The sequence below is a fragment of the Amblyraja radiata genome, chromosome 12, assembly GCF_010909765.2.
Source record: "Amblyraja radiata isolate CabotCenter1 chromosome 12, sAmbRad1.1.pri, whole genome shotgun sequence".
NCBI classification, from domain to species: domain Eukaryota; kingdom Metazoa; phylum Chordata; class Chondrichthyes; order Rajiformes; family Rajidae; genus Amblyraja; species Amblyraja radiata.
The window spans coordinates 38,410,878-38,436,761 of NC_045967.1; the positions used below are offsets into that span (position 1 = coordinate 38,410,878).

The window sequence follows — 25,884 nt, forward strand, 5'->3', positions numbered from 1 at the left end:
ACATCTTATACAACTGCAACATGACCTCCCAGTTTCTATACTCAATACTCATGCACCTGCACTCCAAGATCCATCTGCTCTACAACATTCCCCAGAGGCCAACCATTCACTGTGTAGGTCCTGTCCTTGTTAGACATCCCAAAATGCAACACCTCACACTTCTCTGTATTAAATTCCATCAATCATTCCTCAGCCCACCTGGCCAATTGATCCAGATTCTACTGCAATCTTTCACAACCATATTCACTATCTGTAAAACCATTCACTTTTGTATCAACAGCCAACTTGCTAATCTTGCCCTGTATGTTCTCATCCAAATCATTGATGTAGATGACAAACAGTAACGGACCCAGCACCAAACCCCGAGGCACACCACTAGTCACAGGCCTCCAGTCCAAGAAGCAAACTTCCACCATCACCGTTTCCTTTCATGGAGCTAATTTTCTATCCATTCAGCTATCTCTCCTTGGATCCCATGTGATCTAACCTTCCAGAGCAACCTACCATGTGGACCCTTGTTGAATATCTTACTGTAATCCATATACACAATATCTACAGCTCTGCCCTCATCAACCTTTTTGGTCACGTCTTTAAAAAAAATCAGATTTGTGAGACACGACCTCCCACGTACAAAACCATGCTGACTATTCCTAATCAGCCCTTGCCCATCCAAATGCCTGTATATCCTATCCCTCAGAATACTCTCCAGTAACTTTCCAACTAGACGCTAAGGTTATAGTTCCCAGCATTTTCCCTGCAGCGCTTCTTGAAAAGAGGCATAACATTTGCCACCCTCCAGTCTTCCGGCACCTCTCCTGTATTTAAGGACGACTCGTCAATTTCAACCAGGGCTCCAGCAATTTCCTCTCTAGTTTACCGCAATGTCCTCAGATATATCTGATCAGGCCCTGGAGATTTGTCTACCTTCACACATAATAGTACTTCGACGGTAACACTGACTGCTCTCAAGACATAGAAACATAGAAAATAGGTGCAGGAGTAGGCCATTCGGCCCTTCGAGACCCTCAATCTTCTAAATTCTAGCAAGTACAAACCGAGTCTATCCAGTCTTTCTTCATATGAAAGTCCTGACATCCCAGGAATCAGTCTGGTGAACCTTCTCTGTACTCACTCTATGGCAAGAATGTCTTTCCTCAGATTAGGAGACCAAAACTACACAATACTCCAGGTGTAGTCTCACCAAGACCCTGTACAACTGCAGTAGAACCTCCCTGCTCCTATACTCAAATCCTTTTGCTATGACACTTCCATTGACTGCCCCAAGTTCCTCCGTCCTACTGTCTTTCTCGCGGTGCTGGCTCGAAGGGCCGAATGGCCTCCTCCTGTACCTATTTTCTATGTTTCTAAATACAGAGGAGAAACACTCAGAGGACCTTGCCTATCTCCTGTGACTCCACACAGAGGTGACGGCTTTGATTCATCAGAGGACCCATTCTCTATCTCTCTAGTTACCCTTTTCCCCCTTATGTATATCAAATCTTTTAGGATTGTCCTTAATGCCATCCACCAGAGCTATCTCCTGGCCCCTTTTTGCCCTTCTGATCTCTTTTTTCATTTTACTCCTTAGTTCCCAAAACTCCTCCAGGGATGCATTTGATCCCAGCTGCCTATACCTGTCCCATGCATCCTTCTTGTTTTTGACCTGTGCCTTAATTTCCCTCATCAGGCAAGTTTCCTTATGTTTGCCTGCTTTGCCCTTCACTCTAACTGGGACGTAAATATCCCGCATAGTTGGAATATTGCATTGGGGAACGAGTTGCGTTGGGGGAACCTGACCTCCCAACGGGTCCCACTTAGTCTAGTATCCTTCTAAACCTTTCCTATCCATGTACCTCGGTGCTCCGGTGGCTGAGGCGGCGGCGACCTGAATCCGGGGCTCGGCCGCGGGCCAGTGGATGACATCGTCGGGAGCTCGCAGGTCACAGGCTGATGCCTGTTTTCCGGAGCTCCCGTGGCAACAACTGCGTCCGCTGGACTGGAGGGCGGCAGCTTCGACCACCCCCGGGCCGCGGAGCTTGAACCGCGGGACTGACTTACCATCGCCCGGTGGGGTATCGTCTCAGCGCAGAGGGAGAAGAGGAGGGAAGAGACAGCAACCCTAAGACTTTTGTCTCCATCACAGTGAGGAGGTGCTTGGTGAACTCACTGTGGTGGATGTTAATTTGTGTTTATTGTGTGTTGTTTATTATTACATGTATGGCTGCAGGCAACGACATTTCGTTCAGACCGAAAGGTCTGAATGACAAATAAAGGATTCAATTCAATAAAGGATTCAATTCAATTCAATACCTGTCCAAATGTATTTTAAATGTTGTGATAGTACCTGGAACAAATGTTGAGATACCTCTGGCAGCTTGTTCCATTTACCCCTCACCCTTTGCATGAAAAGTTGCCACTCGGGTTGCTATTACATCACTCCCCTGACACCTTAAACCTAAGTCCTCCGGCCCTATTCCAGGTAAAAGACTGTGCAATTACTTTATCTATTCCTAGATATTCATATTAAGCATTCAAACAACACAAATGTTGTTTGAGTCTGTCTGAAAGTTAGCATTCAATTTGGAGTACATCCTGCACCTGCTTCAAATTAACGATGATTTCAGAAAATAAAATTGTTAGGAGAGACTAGGATTTCTATTTTAGATTTGCTGTGCCAGATTAGAGGTCTCTGGGTGATTTATGCCTGCCACCAACACAAGAAAGCTATTCAAACTTGATATCCTCACATTTCAACAAAATCTATTATACAACAACCAAATCCACTGGGCAAAGTATCTTTAACTCTTCTGCTTAAATCATTTTCAGATTACAGGTAGTTCTGCAAAAACAAAAAAGATGAAGTGCTGGAGTAACTCAGTAGGTCAGGCAGCATCTCTGGAAATACATGAATAGGTGACGTTATGGGACTGGACCCTTCTTGACATGTTTCCATGACACAAATTGGATATAATGCAAGTGTTGAATTCGGGAACATTTGCATTACAGGAACAATTGCATTACAGGTCAGATTGGTTATAATGCAATTTTGAATAGAAACAGGAAAAACCACTAGTTATTGGAGATTGGCAAGCAGAAAAAAAAAACTGCTTTGGATTAAAACAGTATTTATGACAAACTCAAACTCGAAGACCTCACCCCTTTCCCCCATTGACACAATCATCTTTACAAACACTATTTATAAAACACAGGTATCTTAGGAATACAACTATTGCGTTATAACACAACTACCTACAATGATCAGCTCTGAGAAAGAAAAGACCAATTTTTAAACGAGTGTTAGAAAGTGAAATTTATTACAAATAAAATTTACCACAAGAATACATTTAATTTATTTTACAAGAGAAATTAGACTCACTTAGACATGAAAATAGCGAGAACAAAGTGTGGATCAAAAAAGTACTCAAACATATATATATTTATACACATATTCTTTTTTTTCCATGACAAAATTCTTAAAAACATTTAAATACTTGACAAATAGCTTCCAAAGCATAATTTAAATGGTTCCAAGTACAAATATACCAAATGAACCATTTTTACAAATGGTAATTAACAGCAACATTGAAAAACTGTATGATCAATATTAAGTTCCTGTACATTAATAACAGTAGTTTCTAAAACATCAGGCCATTGTTTATAATTAAGATTAAAAAAAACTAGAATTAGCAATTATAGTACTCTTCTTTCCCCTCTTAACAAAAGTCATGACATTTAGCATATATCAGGTGTATCTTAAATAAAAAGGCATATGCAATTGGCAAAATACACAAGCTCCTGGATCTGTTCGACAGGATAGTGGTACAACTGAGATGTATTAAATCAGTGGTAAGTCACTTTCACAACAGCAGAGATAACAACAAAGGGGAGGATTGGGTAAAATCTGAAGCTATTAAAATGGGTTCATATTAGTTTGCCCCAATCTTCAGCACTTTGTTGCCAATTGAGAAAACAAAATTCAGCTGCTTTTGCAAGTTGGGATTTTTACCAAATAAACAAGAATCAATGGAGGAACCATAACAAAAAGAATCAGGTTTGCCTACGAGAATGGATTTTTTCTTTCAATGCAGTTTTCCTACATAATGTTATATACTTTTTAAGTACAGATTTCTGGGAAAGACTATTAAAATAAGCAAAGTTCCCCAGTATCCTATTTTGACAAAACAATATTTTTTTTCAATAACAATATGCTCTTAGTCTGCAAGTTTAGGAATAATTATTTTACCTCCAAAAATATTTAGTTATACAAGATTAAGGGAATCAATTTGTGGTCATTAATTATTGCTTCCGATCTTGTGGTAAAAATACAGTTGCTTTTTATGGTATATTTCACATTTAAGATTATAAAATGTTTACAACCCCAGCTTCCCCCCCACCCTACTACAATTTACAATGGGTGATTCTACTCTTAATTTAAGAATTCAGATACTGTATTTCAATGTTTGCTGTATTTGAGTTACCATAAGAATAATTATCTACAATTATTTCTGCTTAGCAGAGATATCATCGTGAAGAAATATTAAGCAAATGCTGCAAGTATTTACACCTACATACACAGCAATCCACCCACACAAGTGCAATGAAATACAACACCATTTCCCCCAATAGCCAGGATCTCTGATTTAGATGGTGTTCAATTTCAGTTGTTCTTCAAGCTTCAGAACATCCAAGGGTGGAATTTTTGCCACTTCAAAGAATACCCTAATTTTAAAAAAAAATCAAAATGCAATTAAAAACACTCAAGGACAATGCATTTATAGGAAAATAATACAGATCTTACAAAGACTCAGAAATGCCTGAACAAGTTACAATTCAGTGCCCCACTTACTCTCACAACATAGTTCTTAAGCTAGGGCCACAGTCAGGCAGGTCTTGTGAACTGGTATTCATTTTTTTCTTTGTCAGATTTTAGTAACAATGCAAAGGACTCAGATGCCATCTTCCAATTACCTATTCTTTATTGGTATCACCATCAAAGACAAAAAAAAAGACAGTGCTAGAGTAACTCAGCGGGTCATACAGCATCTTCGGAGAACATGGATAAGTGAGTTTTTAGGTCGGGACCCTTCTTCATGCCCAAACCTAAAATGCCACCTACCCATCCTCTCTAGAGATACTGTGTGACCTGCTCAGTTATTCCAGCACTGTCTTTTTTGTAAACTAGCATCTACAATTTCTTGTAGCCACCAATACAGACAAAGTGGAATATCAAAAAAGATGAGAAAATTAGGATTAAGATTTGGATGCCCAAATTCACAAAAGGGCAACGGGTGGACATAAAATGCAAAATGACCAGTGACACCGACAGTTGAATCTTGTATTCAGCATTGTTGCCAATAATGTGTCCTCCTGACCTGTTCAACACTTAAAGCAGAGTTTTCTGTAAATTCACTTTGTACTTGTACAAGGTCAAAATATGGAAGGTATATTTCACAATAGTCATTATCGGCTCCATGTGGCGTAGGGTATTGGACATTCGAGCTCAAAAAGGATATTAGTTTTAAAGAAGGCGCAATGCAACATCATGAGAATATGGGGGAAGGAGGGGATAAGAGCAGATGGAGATATAATTTAATTAAGGTCTTTAAAATAAAGAGGTACAGCCTTTATCAGAACACAGCCATGCAGACTAGAGTTTGAGAAGCTTTTATCATGCAAAGGGCAGTGCAGATCTGAACCACTCATGCACAAAGGCTGTGTGCATGCTAGGTCGATAGTCTGGTTCTGGATAATGTCCCAAAAGATACCAATTATCCACAATCTAATTGACCCAGTGAGTTTATTGGCTTCATTCCGGAGCTATAAAGCAATAAATCATAATAACCTTTTATTAATTGAAAGAGTTACCAATGCCTTGATCTTGGACTATCACCAGGTGAGATGCATAATGTCCACCACTAAATATAGTGGGAGGAATACTTAGTTAGATTCTTACTTGTGAGCATACTTGTACCGCACAGCCTTCAGCTTTTCATTGGGCTTACTGTAAAGTAAAAGGTTCAGTCTCCTCATCAGCGAGTGCAGATCAGCGAACTGGTATCCGGTGTAATGTTGTAATGTTGGAGTCTGAAACAAAGCAGCATTTTCCAAATTCACTGTTTTTTTTAAAACTGCAGCAGATTTTGTGAATTTATTAGCTTATCCCGCCCTCAAAGTCATACATCAAAACTAACAGGCAAGTCAGATACATGGTGGTGTAGTACATCGGAATCATAGCACATCCCTGGTGTTGAATCTGTTCATTTCAACAGTACTAATTATAGGAAAATACAAGGTAGAAGCCAACTGCACTTCCTGAAAGGGAAGGGAAAAAATGAAAGTGGGAAATGTAATCTAGCAAACTCCTATCTCCAATGTCAGACCATCAAGAGACTTGGAAGCTGTTGGTTTGGAGTCCTTGTAATAATAGAGACCTCACACCATGTCAGGTTATACACTCTTTATTTAGAATAAACAACTACAAGCTCTCACTTGAGAGTTCACTTCAGACTGCGGAGTGCAGTAGACAGCGACGCTAATAAGCTAGTGGGCGCAACTACAAAAGCATGACTCATAACATGAGCCACTAATCTACAGAAGCACAGAAGAGATCTATCTATTTAGTCAAAGATGACAACAAAAAAGATGTTGAGAAACAGAAAGTTACACTGTAACTAATAATAAACGGTAACCACCACTTACCCATCCTCCAAGATCTTTCATCTTGAGGGCCAATAGAAGGCAGGATGAGGCCAGTTTGGAAGCACTTTCCCAAATAAACTCGTATTCCTGCAGAGTTAACTCACAGATGTAGCGGGCAAGAGTCAGTGTCTCAAGGTTGGCTCTGGCACACTGCAAACAATCAATATTCAGATTGTGAGATGGTATATACAGATTAATCCTACAAAGTACAACAAACTAAGTACAAGCAGTTGTGCAGATTCTTTGACAATTCAAAAAAAAAAAAAAAAAAAAAAAAAGGGTTTGGAAGGAAGCCCATTTGCCCAAATGGTGCTGCATACATTTGCTTTGTGTCAAAGTCAGAGATGTTCAGACCAAATAGATCTGGAAACAGGCTCTTTGACCCACCTTTTCATGCTGACATACTGATCTAGTTCCATTTGTCCCGTTGCCTTCAAAACCCTCCCTATCCATGTAACTGTGCAAATGTCTTTTAGTAGTCACAATTGTAAATGCGTGGGAAGGAACTGCAGATGCTGGTTTAAACCAAAAGAGACACATAATGCTGCAGTAACACAGGCAGCATCTCTGGAGAGAAGGAATAGGGGACGTTTCAGGTCGAGACCTTCCTCCAGTCTGAAGAAGGGTCTCAACCCGAAACATCACCCATTCCTTCTCTCCAGAGATGATGCCTGTCCTGCTGAGTTACTCCAGCATGGTGTGTCTACCACAATTGTAAATGCTTCTTTAGCTTCCTCTGGCAGCTCATTGCAGATTTGGGCTACCTCATGTGTGATAAGGTTGCTCCCAACATCCTTCTTAAATCTGTTTAAATCTTTATAAGTAAACCATCTACATTTATGCCCAAGTTTGTATTTATAAAGACCACATATACCCAAGGAACTCCAATGATCACAATAGTATTTTCAGACTATATATATTTATTTTGTATAATATATTTTGTGACCAGTCGAGTTCCTCAGGGATATATAGTATTCTCAGGAATGGTCTTCATCAACCAAGGTGCCAGTTGGAGCTCAATCTACGAGACCTACTTTGACTCTCTACTCTTCACGTCTGTCATTCTTCTCAGAATAATTACATCTCAGCTCCCCAACCATGGGAATAGAAAGAATAGTTTTGACAAGGTAACTGCACAATTACATCCCAGAAGCAGCCAGTTCCTCGAGAAGGGGATAAGTAAACAATAATATTGTATTTAGGGTCAAATAACATTCTCATTGATATGAAGCAATCAACCTTTGCATATCTCCTCAAGAATCGATAGGCCACCGGAACATTGATGTCAAACTTTAGAGTTCGGAGAATGTTCACTTCCATTGCAAGCAGCTCTTCTCTTTGGTATGCATCATCACAAATGTATAGGAAGTCATCCATGCAGGGAGGGCACCGCTCCTAAAGGAATTACACCATGTAAAGAGCACAGTAACAGACCATTCAGGCCAACCAGTTCACAGTAGCTAACATTGTAGGAAGGAAATGCAGATGCTTGTTTAAACCAAAGATAGACAAAATGCTGGAGTAACTCAGCGGGGCAGGCAGTGTCTCTGGATAGATGGTCTGGGTGATGTTTCCGGTCGAGACCCTTCTTCAGACTCAATCAGGGAGATACAGAGATAAGGAAAGTTAAGGTGTGAAAATGAATCAAAGGAGATGGAGACCAAGGAAATTGTAGAATAGATTATTGTTAGCTAGGGGATGGTAACAACAAAGCAAACAGATAAAAGTCTAAATGAGGACAGTCAGACTAGTCAGAGAATTGGGAAGGGGGGGGGGGGGGATGGAGAGAGAGGGAAGGCAGTAGCTAATGTTTCACCAAGCCTCCTTCAGTCCTCATCCTAATCTATCAGCGTAACCACCCTCCCCCCCCACCCCCAAAATCCCTCATTCCTTGAGCTTGTCCAGGCTCCCCTTAACACACCTACCTTATTTACTTCAATCTCTCCCTGTGGTGATAATTTCCTACCACTATTTAGGTAAATGTGTTTCCATGAATCCTCAACTAAATGTATTGATTTTTTTTCTAAAATTCCATTCAGCTACTTTGGTTTAGCCACTCCCCAACTCCACATTCTCCTAAGAGTTCAAGCATATCTATCATTGTGTTCCTCAGTCAAAGGCCTTTTGAAAATCTAAATAAATTAAAATTGTATTATTATTTGACTATTGTCATCTTAGAAAATAATAGCTTTAATCAAGGAAAGCCTCTTGAAATACATGCCAACTGCTCATCGTCCATTCCCTCTACAAATGCTGCCTGACCCTGCAGAGTTGCTCCAGCACCTTATTCTGGTTCAAGATTCCAGTATCTGCAATTTCCAGTGTCACATTTGTACTCCAAACTCTAGAGTATGGGCCAAGAATGCTTCATCACTCTTCAATGGACAACACTTCCACCCCCATCCTGGGAATCACCTGGTGAACAATATTTTTGCATATACTCTATCCCAAGTTGTGAACAGTGGCACCCTGAGCATTGGTCCCTACACTATGCAGTCACAGTCTCCCAATCCAAACAAAATTAGCTATACCTAGTTTTCTTTCAGTTAACCAATTCTGAAACCACACCAATACACAGTCTTTGACGAGCTTGAAAGTGAACTGAAAATCCAAATACAACACATTGACTGATCCCCCATTATCGATGTTGCTTGGTACATCTTCAGAAAAGCTAGATTTGTTACACATTTCCATATCATGAAGTGGTGCCCTGCTACCAGTTTCTTAAGAATTAGCATTTTCTCCCAAGCTCTATGCAGGATAGGGAAAAGGATCAGGAAGAACAAAATCCGTACGAAAATGATGAAGTATGCTTACGTCGAACTTCGCAGCAATAAGGATTGCTGTAGAACCAAGCAGCTGCAATGTTTCCCTCATACACACAGCCTTGGACATAAAATGATCCACCAGCTTCACTGCCAGGTACAGAGTCTCATGATTCAACTCAAAATTTTCCTAAACAGAAAGAAGGGCTTCACATCAATGAATTATTTTGGGAGGTAATCAACACAATGCAAAATGATACAGTTTGCCACAGCATAGCCTGGTATACGATAGTAATGAACCTCTTAAGATGACCGTCAGATGTACTATTTTACGAAAGGAACCAACCACAATACCAAGTTACCACAGCAACTGAATTGTTTGATCAGATCTAAATAAAATTGCAAGTACGTGTGTCAGAGAAACCAGCAAAAGAGGTATGTTGGTCTAACATGGTTCAAAACCTCTTGGAATCCATAGGTATAGAACTAGGGAGGTCATGTTATAGTTGTACAAGTAATCAGTCAAGCCATATTCAAAGTACTGTGTTCAGTTCTGGTCATCCCGTTACAGGAAAGATCTTGTTCAGCTGGAAAGGGTGCTGAAAAGATTTACGAGATGTTGCCAGGACTTGTGGGCCTGACAATGGCTAGGCATGGAGCACAGGAGGATGACAGGTGCTCTCACAGAGATATACAAGTTAATGAGGGGAATAGATTGGGTAAATGCACAGGATCTTTAACCCAGAGTAGGGAAATGGAGAAACAGAGTGGAGAGATTTAAGATGAGGGGGGAAAGATTTTAATAGGAACCTGTGGGCCAACTTTTATTTTTTAAATCACAAAGAGTGATAGGTGAATGGACCGATCTACCAGAGGAGGTAGTTACTATCACACGTATAAGATACATTAAAGGGCCTGTCCCATGAGCATGTGACTCCATGCGGTAAGCGCAACCTAAAGGGCCTGTCCCACGAGCATGCGACTGCATGTGGCAAGCACGACCAAACCAGAAGCGGGGGCCGCGCGGAGGTCGAGTGAGTGACATGAAGTTAGAGCAAAGTCCGCGGGAAGTTTGCGCGTGACGTACGGCATCGAGGCGGCTGCGGGCTGGCAGGCCATTGCTGCGCGCAATTTTTGAACACGGTCAGTTTTTCTATGCCCCGCGCGATGTCGGGACCAGCTCCGCACAACTCCATACGGCTCCGGCCATCGAAGTGGGACCGGCCTCGCGAGGCCGTACGGCTCATGCGACCACGTTAGGTCGCGCTTGCCGCATGGAGTCGCATGCTCGTGGGACAGGCCCTTTAGGTCGCGCCTGCTGCATGGAGTCGCATGCTCGTGGGACAGGCCCTTTAGGCAGGTACATGGATACGATAGATTTAGGTATATGGGCCAAATGTAGGTAGGTGCGACTAATGTTGATGGGACGTGTTGGTCAGCATGGGCAAGTTGGGCCAAAGGGTCTGTTTTTATATTGTTTGACTGTTTATGACAATATATGGATGCGATTAGAGTGAGACAATCTGTGTATACATACATACAGGTCATGTCAATTCAATGAGGAATGTCAATTGGCATTGCTTCTTTGGACTACTAAAAGGCCTTTAACAAGGTTCCATACTAGTAAATAAAAGTTACATTTCAGGGGATTGATTAATTTATATGATTGTTGAGGCAGTGGAAGACATTAGGGTTATTGGATATAAAGAAATTGGAAAGAGGGACAACTGGGGATGACGCCCAAGAATCTGCCCAGAGGCACCAATTACCTAAATAGCAATGGTGCATCAGGGTGAAGGGTATTGAATGTCATAAGCAGGGCGCCCCAAACTGTTCTTGACCCAAACAGTTCGCAAGTCATAAATTCAGCTGCCCAGCAATAATTTAAATAATAATATAGCCCGTTCAAGGGCTACACATGGTAAAAAACAGGATGTTTAACTCAGCCATTCAAATATTGCCATGAACCAAGTCACGCACAGCAGACTATGGCTGCAACCCCAACAGCCGGCAAATCCATCCCACCGGGCATCAAAATGTGTGCTCGTATCTATGGGTTGTACACAAATCAGACATTCATAACCGTGGGAGGTCCTGTACCTCTCCGATCACACAGCTAACAATACAACTTTGTGAATGACTAGAGGTTTGTTTTGCCGTGGCATCTTTCATGATTCCCAGATGTCCCGAGTACTTTAAAGCTGCATTTATCAGTAATGTGACCTCATTACAGTCATATGTATATAAAAGAGTTCACAAACTGCTGTGGTCTGAGGTGTTTTTCTTGGCAGTCCGTGTGTGGATTGAGAGATATATATTGGACAGGACACTGGAGAACACTGTGAGGAGGAGTTGTCATTGGATGTTTTAAAAATACCCGAGAGCACAATTGGAGCCTCCACTTTATTTGGAAGGCTGCAGCATGTCATCAGCTAGAATCTTAGTCCAAAGGCGTGTCTTAGTCCAAAGTGTGCCATACCAACCTGTACTTCAACCATCCAGTCCACCAAAATGGCTCTCATCTCAATATTCAGGTCAAGCTGCTTTTCCATGTAGCCTTTCAGCACAAATTTCATCTGCCAGGTACAAAAATCATATTGTCATGAAATGGATCACAGCAATGATTCATTTTAAACACACACAACCAAATTCTTACAAGATGTAAATAAAAGTGAACCTAGCACCAGTGCATACATTTCTTGCACACCCTCAATAAGATCACCCCTCGGCCTACTACACTATAAAAACAAGCTCCTGCCTATTCACCCTCTCCCTCCAACTGAAGCCCACGTTGCATCCTGGTGAATGTCCTTTGCATCCATTCGTCCTATAGCTGGGCGACCGGAACTGCAAGTGTGGTCTCACCAACAACTTACACAGCAGCATAACGATGCCCCAACTTTTATACCCAATATCCTTCTCAATGAAGCAAGTGTGGCAGACTGAAGGGTCCCAACCCAAAACACCACCTCTTCATGTACACCAGAGATGCTGCCTAACCAGCTGAGTTATTCCAGCATTTTGGCTTTTTGTGCCAAATGCCTTCTTCACCACAATATCCATCTGAATCGCCACATTCAGGGAACCATTCACATGTACTCTCTGATCTCTGTGGTGCGACACTCTCCAGAGCTCTGACTGTGCAAGTCCTGCCCTGGGGGTTTGATGTGCCAAAGTGCAACACCTCACACTTGTCACAGTTAAAATCCAATTGCCGTACCTTGGCCCACTAATCTAGACTTTGACGTAAACTCAGATAAGGATCCAAAAAGAAAAACATATTCCCGCATCCCTTATGGCCATTTTCTACTGCCTGACTGATAGATGATAACAGAATGTTATCCATTCGACTAGTGGGGTGCCACAGGGATCTGTGTTGGGTCCACTGTTGTTTGTCATGTACATCAATGATCTGGATGATGGTGTGGTAAATTGGATTAGTAAGTATGCAGATGATACTAAGATAGGTGGGGTTGTGGATAATGAAGTAGATTTTCAAAGCCTACAGAGAGATTTATGCCAGTTGGAAGAGTGAGCTGAAAGATGGCAGATGGAGTTTAATGCTGATAAGTGTGAGGTGCTACATCTTGGCAGGACAAATCAAAATAGGACGTACATGGTAAATGGTAGGGAATTGAAGAATGCAGGTGAACAGAGGGATCTGGGAATAATTGTGCACAGTTCCCTGAAAGTGGAACCTCATGTAGATAGGGTGGTAAAGAAAGCTTTTGGTGTGCTGGCCTTTATAAATCAGAGCATTGAGTATAGAAGTTGGGATGTAATGTTAAAATTGTACAAGGCATTGGTGAGGCCAATTCTGGAGTATGGTGTACAATTTTGGTCGCCTAATTATAGGAAGGATGTCAACAAAATAGAGGTAGTACAGAGGAGATTTACTCGAATGTTGCCTGGGTTTCAGCAACTAAGTTACAGAGAAAGGTTGAACAAGTTAGGGCTTTATTCTTTGGAGCGCAGAAGGTTAAGGGGGGGACTTGATAGAGGTCTTTAAAATGATGAGAGGGATAGACAGAGTTGACGTGGATAAGCTTTTCCCACTGAGAGTAGGGAAGATTCAAACAAGGGGACATGACTTGAGAATTAAGGGACAGAAGTTTAGGGGTAACATGAGGGGGAACTTCTTTACTCAGAGAGTGGTGGCTGTGTGGAATGAGCTTCCAGTGAAGGTGGTGGAGGCAGGTTCGTTTTTATCATTTAAAAATAAATTGGATAGTTATATGGACGGGAAAGGAATGGAGGGTTATGGTCTGAGCGCAGGTATATGGGATTAGGGGAGATTATGTGTTCGGCACGGACTAGAAGGGTTGAGATGGCCTGTTTCCGTGCTGTAATTGTTATATGGTTATTATATGGTAATGTATTATTTTTTTCACCCCAGCAAACCTCAATCCTGGCTAGCACTTCGCAGTGCCAGCTTGGATTGCAGAAGTGCCATGCATAGGAGCATTTGCACCATCTAACAAACAGACCATGTTGTGGTCACAAACTCAATCAAATCCATTTATTCATCCCAAAAATAAATTGGCAGCATATTTTTTTTTAAACCAGCAACCATCAGTTTAACTTTTTTTATTTAATCTAGTACGACAAATGTTCCATGTTCGCAGCAAGTCACAAGCAGGAGATTAGATTTCTCTCATAATCTACAGCACCAGCAGCCATATTGTAATCCAGTTATTTACCAGGATTGTGTTTATTTAAAAAAAAATCCAAATGTTAAAACAAAAAGCACACAAAGTACTTGCTGCAGAAGTGTTTGTAGCATGATCACTAAACCCTTGAAGGGCACAGGGGCTTTTGAGTAGAGGCTATAGGGTGCTTTTGTCATATTTCCAAATTCAAAATTATCGTTCAATGATAAAATAAAAGCACCGAGCTTTATCATGTAATTGTACACTATGGATGGCTCGATTATAATCATGTTTGGTCTTTCAGCTGATTGGTAAGCAAGCAACAAAAACTTTTCACTGTACCTCAGTACACGTGACAATAAACTAAACATTACATGTATAATCAGGAACCTAACATTCTTGCTACAAAATCTAAAATATTAATACAGTTTTTTGAACAGCAAGTTCTCAATATTAGCAGAAAACCTACCTCCCGCTCTTTCATGTAATCAAATATATCTTTTGCATAGATTGAATTTAGGAATGGATCATTCAGGTTCTCCTCATCAACGTCTTCATAGGGAGTAGGCTGCAAAATAAATCCAGATTAGCAGATAGCACTCATGAACTCGGCAAGAACATAACACTAGTTGTTCCCCAAAATTAACCATCAAAAGTAACAATATCCATTAAACCCAGGCATTGGTTATGTTACAAATTATTATGAACTATCTGCTAACTCAATGGGTACTGAATGTGTTTGTCAACTCCAATAAACTTCAGACATGGGCTATCATGTTAGATCACAATAAAGAGTAACCCTATTGTGACAATGCTTTGTTTTAAAATTTCAGCTGACTGCTTGTGGTTTAAAAAAAAAAAAACTAATATTTTATAAAGCTGCAGTGCGAGTTCCTGACTTTTATACTCAATGCCCTAAATGAAGAAGGTAAATATACCATGTGGCTTATTTATCTACTTGTGCTACTACTTTCAGAGAACAAAAGACGTTGATATTAAAATTAATGAGGAATTGTTAGATGTGAAAGCCCAGTAAGCTAGTGGCCAGTCAGAATTGCAGAATGAGAGAACATCCTAGAGTTTTTAAAATGTCTCAATATTGTTGATCTTTGGCATTAAAAGGTATTTAGTTCTTCAGTTTGATTACGAGAATTTCCAAAGTAAGAAACTGGACCTATGCTTCAATGATATCTAGATATTATTAATAAAAATGTTTAAAATAAATTCAGTTAACTTCCAAATGAGGGAATGCCAGAAGCTTAAAGGCTACCCAGCAATGGTGTGTAAGATACAGAATTTATTCATAGCGTTCAGGTCAAATCAATAACTTCAGGATTAAATCATTGGGTTTTTTTTTTTTACTCTTTATCAACAACGCAACTTACTTTGTTCTGGGGCCTGAAGAGCATACTTAAAAGTAATCTAATGTTGAACAAAAGCACACAATGACAGTTTGAATAACATTTTAATGTGTAGAACATGTTCCACACATCACAAACATTGCTCTTTTACTATTCAGGCTGAAGAAGGGTGCCGACTCTAAACGTCACCTGGTCCATGTCCTCCAGAGATGCTGCCCGACTCGCTGAGTTACTCCAGCACTGCGTTTTTTTTTTTTAACTGTCCTTTTTACCGAGCCCGTTTGAGATTTCTGGTGCAGAATGGTCAGTGAGTGAATTCCACATGGCCCATCACTTCACTTAAATTTATAGGAGCCAATAATTTGTAATGTGGCAGTGGCTTCTGCCGACAGATTCTCTAGAAAAACGCGCATCATGATTACCTGTACTTCTGATTTAGCAACAGTATCTGATTTTTCCTCAGGTACTTCTGGTGTCTTGGGCGATTTCTCTTTTGCGTTGTCAAGATGCTCCTGAGAAGCTTTGGACCCTGTGCTAAAAGGAGAAAGGGGAAATGGAAGACACAGTGGTAACCATTGTGGCGGGATGATTTTTTTGTCTGTAAGTAATCCTGTCAGTCTTTGTCCAAGATGGCTGTCGGAAGGGAGAGTGGACGCTGGCGCGCTTTAGCTGCCGCTGCTCTCTCTTCACATTGTGTTTTTGATTTTTTGTTTTTGGACTGAATTCTGTTTTTAATTTGTGTTTCTGTGATGTCTTTATTATTTATTTTACTCTGATCATATGTTTTATTATTCCTGTTAATCTCTGTAAGGTGTCCTTGAGATTTCTGAAAGGCGGCCAAATATAAAATGTATTATTATTAAGATGTATTTAGCATCATCGTGGCTTTGCCATTAATTATAGAGCCTGTGACATCTGACAAGGAAGATTCCTCACAACAACATTAGTGCCAGAAACATAGAAAATAGGTGCAGGAGGAGGCCATTCGCCCTTCGAGCCAGCACCGCCATTCATTGTGATCATGGCTGATCGTCCCCTATCAATAGCCCGTGCCTGCCTTCTCCCCATATCCCTTGACTCCCCATATCCCTTGACTCCACTAGCCCCTAGAGCTCTATCTAACTCTCTCTTAAATCCATTCAGTGATTTGGCCTCCACTGCCCTCTGTGGCAGGGAATTCCATAAATTCACAACTCTCTGGGTGAAAAGGTTTCTCACCTCAGTCTTAAATGACCTCCCCTTTATTCTAAGACTGTGGCCCCTGGTTCTGGACTCGCCCAACATTGGGAACATTTTTCCTGCATCTTGCTTGTCCAGTCCTTTTATAATTTTATGTGTTTCTATAAGATACCCCCTCATCCTTCTAAACTCCAGTGAATACAAGCCTAATCTTTTCAATCTTTCCTCAGATGACAGTCCCGCCAACCCAGGGATCAATCTCGTGAACCTACGCTGCACTGCCTCAATCACAAGGATGTCCTTCCTCAAATTAGGAGACCAAAACTGTACACAATACTCCAGATGTGGTCTCACCAGAGCCCTATACAACTGCAGAAGAACCTCTTTACTCCTGCAGAAGGACTGCACCCACAAACAGTTTCCCTTCAAGAGCAAAATTCCACCATTCAACTCCTTTTACAAATAATTACATCACAATGTTATCACATACAAGATGCTTTATGCAATTAGCTGAATTGAAACTGGTCACACTAGTTGTAGGTTATCCCATTTTCTCGTTTACTCCCTACACATTAGGGACAATTCAGAGGCCAATTAATCCACAAACCCGCAGGACTTCATGGCGGCACAGTGGCACAGCGGTAGTATTGCTGCCTTACAGTGCCGCAGACCGGGTACGATCCCGACCACATTGTTGGTTCCTGTATGGAATTTGTACGTTCTCCCCGTGACCGCTTATACGTTCTCCCCGAAAAAGGCTTTTGGTACATTGCCCTCCATCAGTCAGAGAAATTAGTACAGAAGCTGGAATGTTATGTTCCAGCTGTACAAGACATTGGCCAGAGGTATTGTGTTCAGTTCTGGTCAAAGATGCTATTAAGCTGGAATGGGTACAGAGAAGATTTACCAGAATGTTGCCAGGTCTCAAGGTCCTGGGCTAGAGAGTGAGGTTGAGCAGTCTATAACATAATTCCTTGGAGGGCAGGAGGCAGTAGGATAATCTTATAGATATGTATAAACTATATGGGGAATAGATGGAGATATTTGTCAGCTCCACCCATGTAGCCACCACCTGCCTTGCTACTGCATTGGATCCCGTCCACCTTCCATTCTAGTTGAAACCTTCCCGAGCAGCACTAGCAAACTTGCCCACCAGGATATTGGTTCCACTCCAGCTAAATGCAATCCATCCCTCTTGTACAGGTCACCTCTGCCCCAGATGGGTTATAGGTATGTTGGGGCACAATGAACTATCAAAATGGATGCTTCCCAAATTTGGAGAGTTATGTGTGTTTGCAAGGACTGCCCCAGTTCAGTTACTCAATTCATTTTTAGTGCACAGTTTTCAAAGAACCTAGGAACATTAAGGCAAAACTGCAGAGGCAGCAAAATACTTACACAAGATAAATACATTTACTTAAACCAAGAGAAATAACAAAGATATACTCTGTGAAATAACACTTTTGGATCAGAAGCCTGTTGACTTGAACACATTAGAGCGCTGAAGAAGGTTCTCGACCCGAAACGTCACCAATTCCTTCTCCCCAGAGATGCTGCCTGTCCCACTGAGTTACTCCAGCTTTTTGTGTCTATCTTCAGTTTAAACCAGCATCTGCAGTTCCTTCTTACACATTAGAGTGCATCACTGTGCAATTGAAGCATTCAGGTTGAGACAGCAAGACCCCAAACAACTGCTGTGGTGAAGCAAGCCAACATTAAAACAACATACTGCAAAATGGGAAAATAATTCACCCAGTCAAACCACTTGGAGGAAACATAACCACAGCTCCATCCAAGACCGCAAGAAATTGCTGAGACTTGTGGATGTAGCCCAGTCCATCACGCAAACCAACCACCCTTCCATTGAGTCCATCTACCCTTCATGCTGCCTTGGCAAAGTCCAGCATAATCAAGGACTAGTAACACCCTTTCTTCTCCCCTCTGGCAAGAGGTACAGAAGTTTGAAAACGCATACCTCCAGATTCAGGGACAATTTCTTCCTACCCGTTATCAGGCCACCAAACCATCCTTTCACCAACTAGAGAGCAGTCCGGACCTACCATCTACCCAACTGGAGATCTTCAAACTGTCTTTAATCGGACTTTACCTAAATGTTATACACTGTATCTGTACACCGTGGACCGCTCGATTGTAATCATGTATAGTCCTTTAGCTGACTGGATAGCACACAAAAAAGATTTTCACTGCACCTCAGTACACATGACAATAAGAAACAAAACTAAAAGAAATAAACATATTCCTGTTATTGCAGCAACCAACTACAGTTATAAAACAAATCATTGAGAATTTTTTTAAGAGCTTTCATCATGATATACAGTGCAATTGCAAGCAGACACACACGAACACAAATACACAGGAGAAGGATACTCACCTTCTTTGATTCTCAATGTTTTGCAGTGCTTCTTGTTCACTGCAACCCTTTTGAGTTTTCTTACTCACAACCTTCCCACCTTTTCTCTTTGTAATCAGGATTTGTGCTTGGCTTTGCTTAGCCTATGAGGGGTGCAAAGGAAAAGATCAGGTTTAAACAGAACTTTCAGTTTTTCAAATTTCTAGAAGCTTTTTTTTGTGTTAAAGAAAGGATGCCACTCATTTATTTTGTAACAGAAGAACATGTTTGCAAACATACATTTGTGAGGTCTTCAAAAGCAGATCTTTTTTTAGGACCACCTTGGGGTGATGAGGGAGACCTTTTGATTTGAAGATCACCATCCTAAAGAGGAACAAAGCCACAATTATGCATTTCAAAACATTAGCTATGATTATTAAAATATTCCACATGAATTATGCAACAGAAATGTCAAGATATTAATAATGTGTTTATTACAGCCAAGTTATTCAATTTGCATGGTTATTAATACTGTCCATGGCTTTCCTCAGGTTCCTCAGACTGAGTTTGCAGTGACAGCAGTCAAAATGTAGTAACACGGAATCCTTCCGAATCCACCCATCCATGTTCTCCAGAGATGCTGCCTGACCCACTAAGTTACTCCAGCATTTTGCGTCTTTCTTTGGTGAACTGGCATCAGCAGTTTCTTGTTACTAGTTGTTGAAATGACATCCATAATATCAGTGCCCAAGAAGACCAAGGTGACATGCTTCAAGGACCACCTTGAATATGTGGCAATAATGTCCATGGTAATTAAAGTGCTTTGAGAGGTTGGTTATGAGACATCAACTTCTGCGTTAGCACGGACCAGGAGCTAATTCAGCTTACCTACCATCACAACAAATCAACATGTGATCTGATGTGTAGGAAAGAACTGCAGATGCTGGTTTAAATCGAAGGTAGACACAAAATGCTTGAGTAACTGGAGAGAAAGAATGGGTGACATTTCGGGTCGAGACCCTTCTTCAGACTATAGTCAGGGGAGGGGAGGGCGGGACAAAGATATAATGTAGTCGGAGACAGTAAGACTAGTGGGAGAACTGGGAAGGGGGAGGGGATAGAGAGGGAAAGCAAGGGTTATCTGAAGTTAGACATGTGATGTCACTGGCCCTCTGCTCGGAACTGGATCACTTGTACAACAAGAACATACACAACAGAATCAGCGACCACAGCTCAGTACTCAATACCATCATCCACTCTAAACTAATTGTCAATTCAGGGGTCCGTTATTTTCTTTCTTCTTTCTTTTCCTTCTCTCTCGTTTATCATATTGTTTACAGTGTACTATGTTTACATATTCTGTTGTGCTGCTGCAAGAATTTAATTGTTCTATCTGGGACACATGACAATAAAACACTCTTGACTCTTCTTATCACTAGGCAATTGGATCCTTGACTCCCTCATCAGCAGATCACAGCGAGTATGAATGGGCAACACTTCCTCCTCCCTGACCATTAACTCAGGGGCACCTCAAGGCTGCATGCTCAGTTCCCTCATCTACTCTCTCTATAGCCATGACTGCTTATCCAGCTCCAATGCCACCTTTAAATTCGATGACAATATCACCACAATTGGACAAATAACAGGTAATGATGACCGATTACAGATGACTGGATGGTGCCAGAACAACAATCTTGCTCTCATTGTTGCAAGACCAAGGAGCTGATTGCTGAGTTCAGGAAAGGAAAACCGAGCACCACGAAACCATCTTCATCAGTGGAACAGCGATGAAGAATAGCCTTAAGTAGTACTTCTCTACTACTTTGGAGGTTTGAAGAGATTTGGCATGCTGCCAAATATCCCATTGAACATCTACAGATGCAAGGTGAAGAGTATTCGTTGAATCACAGTCTGGTTCATTAAGTTGTGCCCAGGAACAAAAGTGATTTTGGAAAATGGTAGATATTGCCCTGTCCATCATGGGAATATTGAACTCACTGACATCAAAGGGATCTACAGGAAGTACAGCCTCAAGAAGGCAGCTAAAATCATCAACGTTTCACACATTCTGGCTATGCTCTCATCTTGCTGCTACAACTGGGAATGGGGCACAGGAGCTTGTAAACTGTTACCTTCAGGTTCAAGAACAGCTTCTTACGATCAACCATCGGTCTCCTAATTTGAGGAAAGACATTCTTGCCATAGAGGGAGTACAGAGAAGGTTCACCAGTGATTCCTGGGATGTCAGGACTTTCATATGAAGAAAGACTGGATAGACTCGGCTTGTACTCGCTAGAATTTAGAAGATTAAGGGTGATCTTATAGAAACTTACAAAATTCTTAAAGGATTGGACAGGCAAGATGCAGGAAGATTGTTCCCGATGTTGGGGAAGTCCAAAACAAGGGGTCACAGTTTAAGGATAAGGGGGAAATCTTTTAGGACTGAGATGAGGAAAACATTTTTCACACAGAGAGTGGTGAATCTCTGGAATTCTCTGCCACAGAAGGTAGTTGAGGCCAGTTCATTGGCTATATTTAAGAGGGAGTTAGATGTGGCCCTTGTGGCTAAAGGGATCATGGGGTATGGAGAGAAGGCAGGTACAGGATACTGAGTTGGATGATCAGCCATGATCATATTGAATGTCGGTGCAGGCTCGAAGGGCCGAATGGCCTACCCCTGCACCTATGTTCTATGTTTCTATGAACAGTATCAACCACAACTATATCTCAGCAATGGACCTTTTTATAGGTTGCACATGTATTTTAGCTTACTCTCTTCTGGTCTGATAACCTAGTATGTGTTGTTTTGTTGCATTGATGAGCTTGTAAAGCTACAGCAAGCAAGAATTTCATTGCTCCATTCCATGCATATGACAATTAAACACTCTTGACTTGATTTGTATGTTCACTATATTAAATGTAAGGGTATAACCATATAACAATTACAGCACGGAAACAGGCCATCTCGGCCCTGCAAGTCCGTGCCGAACAATTATTTTCCCCTAGTCCCATCTACCCGCACTCAGACCATAACCCTCCATTCCCTTCCCATCCATATACCTATTCAATTTATTTTTAAATGGATCTTCATATAGTATCGTCACTATATTATTCATCTTACCTTTTCTATTATAGATGGCTCCTTTCCAAATTTTTCATGTTGAAGGCTCTTTGTCTTTGAAACTAGAGGCATTGCTTGGACAACCTGAATTGCCTCTATGAAAGGAGGGGTGAAGAGAGAAAGGAGAGCAGGTAACCACATGGATTAACTAGAGCAAGAGATCCAGTGTGCCATTAAGAACACAAGAGCAACATCATGCCAAAGAACTCCAGTCAATAATCAAACACAATTTTTGTTTCAATATTCATGTTGACTCTATGACTCTTTCCAAGGTTACTTAGCTCTTGACTTCAGACCAGCATTTCCCAATTACTGGCATCAGGCCAGTAATTCCTCATTTTCTCTTTCCCTCCATTTCTCACTAGTGGTCACATTATCTACAGTCCAATCCAATTCCAGAATCTAGAGAATATTGGAAATCAATGACTGTGCATTTGCTCTACGTCTTCCTAGGCAGTCCTAGGGACTAAGAATTACTTGCTTTCACTCTGGCTTTATGGGTTCTAACGTGGCTGCAGTGGCAGACTGTTCCCATTGGGGCAGGTAAGGACATGTTGAGGTGATCTCTAGATAGTCCAGAGGAACTTCCTCAAAGTTCTCAGCACATTCCACATACTCATTTTTCCTTAGCAACTGCAAATTAGCAATGGACCAGAGATTGCAGGAATCAGAATCAAGACTCCTTTTCAAGGAGGTTTAGAGCACATCCTTGATTGTCTTCCCATGTCCATCAAGTATTCTCTTCTCATGATAGAGATCAAATAAGAGAATGTCTATTTTGGGAATTTGGTGTCAGGCAAGTAAATAACATGGCCTTTAACCAAGATCTTAATGCAGGGGATATTGGTTGACCTGAGAGATTTGGAATATTTTGGAGGACCAAGAACCAAGATACTTGCATCAGCTCGCCGATATTCCAAAGAATGTGAAGGATTTTGCGGAGACCGCAATGATGGTATTTTCCCAGTACTCCGAGATAACCACTGAAGGCAATCTAGGTCTCAATAGCATAAAGGAGAGCAGGGGTGGGCTCTTTAAAAAAAGAGGCTACGTGCCGCAGCACAAGACACAAAACCAAAGATCTTGTATCTCTGCACAAAACGTCGTTAATGTTGCAGCTTCCAGTACGCCCCCTGCACTCATTGTGATTTAACGCCCCACTATCGCGCACACACACACACACACACACACTCCTGGCAGCTGAGCTCACTCCACATCTTACAAGTAAATGCATGTTTACTAATGCAATAAAATCGAGAAGAATTTAAACAATTTACGAACCTGGCAAGCTTCAGGGAACGACGGAGAAACGCTTTAAAGCAGGGGCTCAATGTTCAGACTGTAGGGGAAGTCAGTGCTCGGGGTGAAGGGGAGCACAGGGCGGTGAGGGTGTCAGCTCTTGAGCCCGAATGTCCGGACTGGTCTAGTCCGCTGGCCACTGCACTCAAACCAAAGATCCTATAGCGGACTCTCACAAACCTCTCACATCCGGACGCGGCCCCGCAGCAGATTGATTTTTGAAAAGTGCGGCTTGCGCGATGCTCCTCCACCATTGGCCGAGGCGTTCGCCAATCAGCGCGTCTTCCCGACGCCATCTGCCGAAGTCATCGCCCCTCTTCCATTGGCTGCCGGCGCCGAGGCTGTGACCAATCAACACGCCCTCCTCCGCCATTGGCTGCGAGCGCCGAGGCGTTGACCAATCAGCGCGTCCCCCTCCGCCATTGGCTGCGAGCGCCGAGGCGCTGACCAATCAGCGCGCCGCCAGGATGCGTTGCTAACCCGCAGTTGCTAAGGGAGGGGCCTATTCGAATAGAACCCGCCAGGCCAAAGGGGCGGGGCCAGGGTGACACCTATTTAAAGGGAAATCTAGGCAACAATAGCGAATGTGAGGAGACAGTAATCTGAAGAATTAGATTTGGACACACTGGTCTGAACAGTACACTTTTTATAATAGGCAAGCATAATACAGGCAGATGTGAATACTGTGGGCAAGAAGAGACAATAGAGCATGTTATTGTACATTGTTAGAGGTATGAGGAGCAGAGAGAACAGATGAGTTGAGTGAGCAGTTCAGAAAAGAAAGAGTACAATTTGATTTGGTAGATATTTTGCAAGGAAGTTCATATAAGTGCTATCAAATCCTGTTGCATTGTCTTAGGGTAACCAATTTGTTCGGAAGGATATAGGTTATTAGTATATGTAATGGTGTTGTTTGATCCACACTCCATGCCAGTTGGTGGCGGTAATGCACCAAAAAAGTTGTTTGCCAACCGCCAAAAAACACCACATAGAAGAAGTAGAAGAAGCAGACAATAGCGAATGGTGGGAACTGCAGATTACCAGCTGGGAAGGATGAACAGGTCCCCCCAAGTAAAAAGAAAACTGGATGAAGTGCCAAATGATATTACTTAAAACTGCAACAATTGCATTCACTAATTTAGTTATTATTGTCATGTGTACCGAGGTACAGTGAAAAGCTTTTTGTTATGTGCTATTCAGTCAGTGAAAAGCCTATACATGATTACAATCAATACGTCCACAGTGTACAGATGCAGGGGCCCTTGTTAGAAGTTCCTTGTTAGGATAGAGTTCCTTGTTTGAGACAACAAGTACCTCAATAATTCTAATCCTGCTCTGTGGAAAGATAGATATCCTGGTTTTTAATGCAATTCTATTCTGGTGCATCCTCCCTCCCTTCAGTTAGCTTATTTGATTTGGTTCGAACCTTATGTAACTGGTCAGAGGTATTTAGAGAATCATTTATTACAACATCCCAAAGACATCCTCACATAATGGGCCTTGGTTTGGTTTTCTTTTTCACATGTATCTTATGGACCACAATTTGTTGATCCTTTGAGTGAAGGTCCCTCTCTCATAGAAACATAGAAAATAGGTGCAGGAGTAGGCCATTCGGCCCTTCGAGCCTGCACCGCCATTCAATATGATCATGGTTGATCATCCAACTCGGTATCCTGTACTCTCTCCTGCACTTTCTATCTGCTCAGTGGTGTGAGGATGCCACCAGAGCGTGTCTTCAAGGGTTAGTGCCTTTATTCGATGTTGTGTAGCAAAGTGATGGGGGATGTATTAGATTTCACAAGATCCCCTTATAAATGCTTGGTTCCCTTTTTAGCACTTGTTTCTGGGTGCAAACCACTTTCACCCATTTCCAACTGGCTATGGGTCAATTTTATGATTTCCTTTTGTCAATGATGCAATTGAACATTCACAGTAAATGAACTGCAATGCATGCTATTTATTCACCTGTTTTTTCTTCAGCAGATACCCGAAACATCACCTATTCCTTCGCTCCATAGATGTGTTAATCCTGGCCAAATTGGAGCAGCCAGGACATTAAAATTGAGTAAAGGCTTCTGTGCTGCTAGGCCATTTTGGTCAAGTTAAATGTGCCTTTTTCAAAACTGGGACAAGCTGCTCAATGGTGCCAGTTTGTCTGTGGCTGAGATAGGAGCTGCAGGGAAAGAATGAGACATCTGCAGGTTCTTACATTAAGGTGTAAATTGCATGTAACTGATTGGTTCAATGCAAACCAGATATACATAGTGTAAATAATGTTGCAAAGCCTTATTTGGACCGTTGTTGATTGGTTTAGATGTTGAGCTTTGTCTGGGTTGTCTGAATCCCAAGGCACATGTTGCATAATTCATCTCTGTTAACTTCCATCTAGAAGCTTCATCAGATACACTGTATTAGTTACTGCGTTATTGGGTTAGAGAACTGTCTATCATGTACTGTGTTA

General features: G+C 41.7%; 1 protein-coding gene across 1 annotated transcript; it reads right to left on the minus strand.

Annotated features, from left to right (window-relative positions):
* Positions 1 to 3,704: 3,704 nt before the first annotated feature.
* Positions 3,705 to 23,647, minus strand: ccnb3 (cyclin B3). Its single transcript, XM_033030563.1, has 12 exons — positions 23,406 to 23,647; positions 22,125 to 22,219; positions 19,304 to 19,387; positions 19,046 to 19,167; positions 15,897 to 16,008; positions 14,583 to 14,681; positions 11,948 to 12,040; positions 9,517 to 9,654; positions 7,939 to 8,094; positions 6,700 to 6,849; positions 5,954 to 6,084; positions 3,705 to 4,719 (listed from the first exon to the last, which is right to left on the minus strand). The coding sequence occupies exons 2-12, from the start codon at positions 22,194 to 22,196 to the stop codon at positions 4,641 to 4,643; spliced, it is 1,236 nt and encodes a 411-aa protein (XP_032886454.1). The 5' UTR covers positions 22,197 to 22,219; positions 23,406 to 23,647; the 3' UTR covers positions 3,705 to 4,640.
* Positions 23,648 to 25,884: the final 2,237 nt, after the last annotated feature.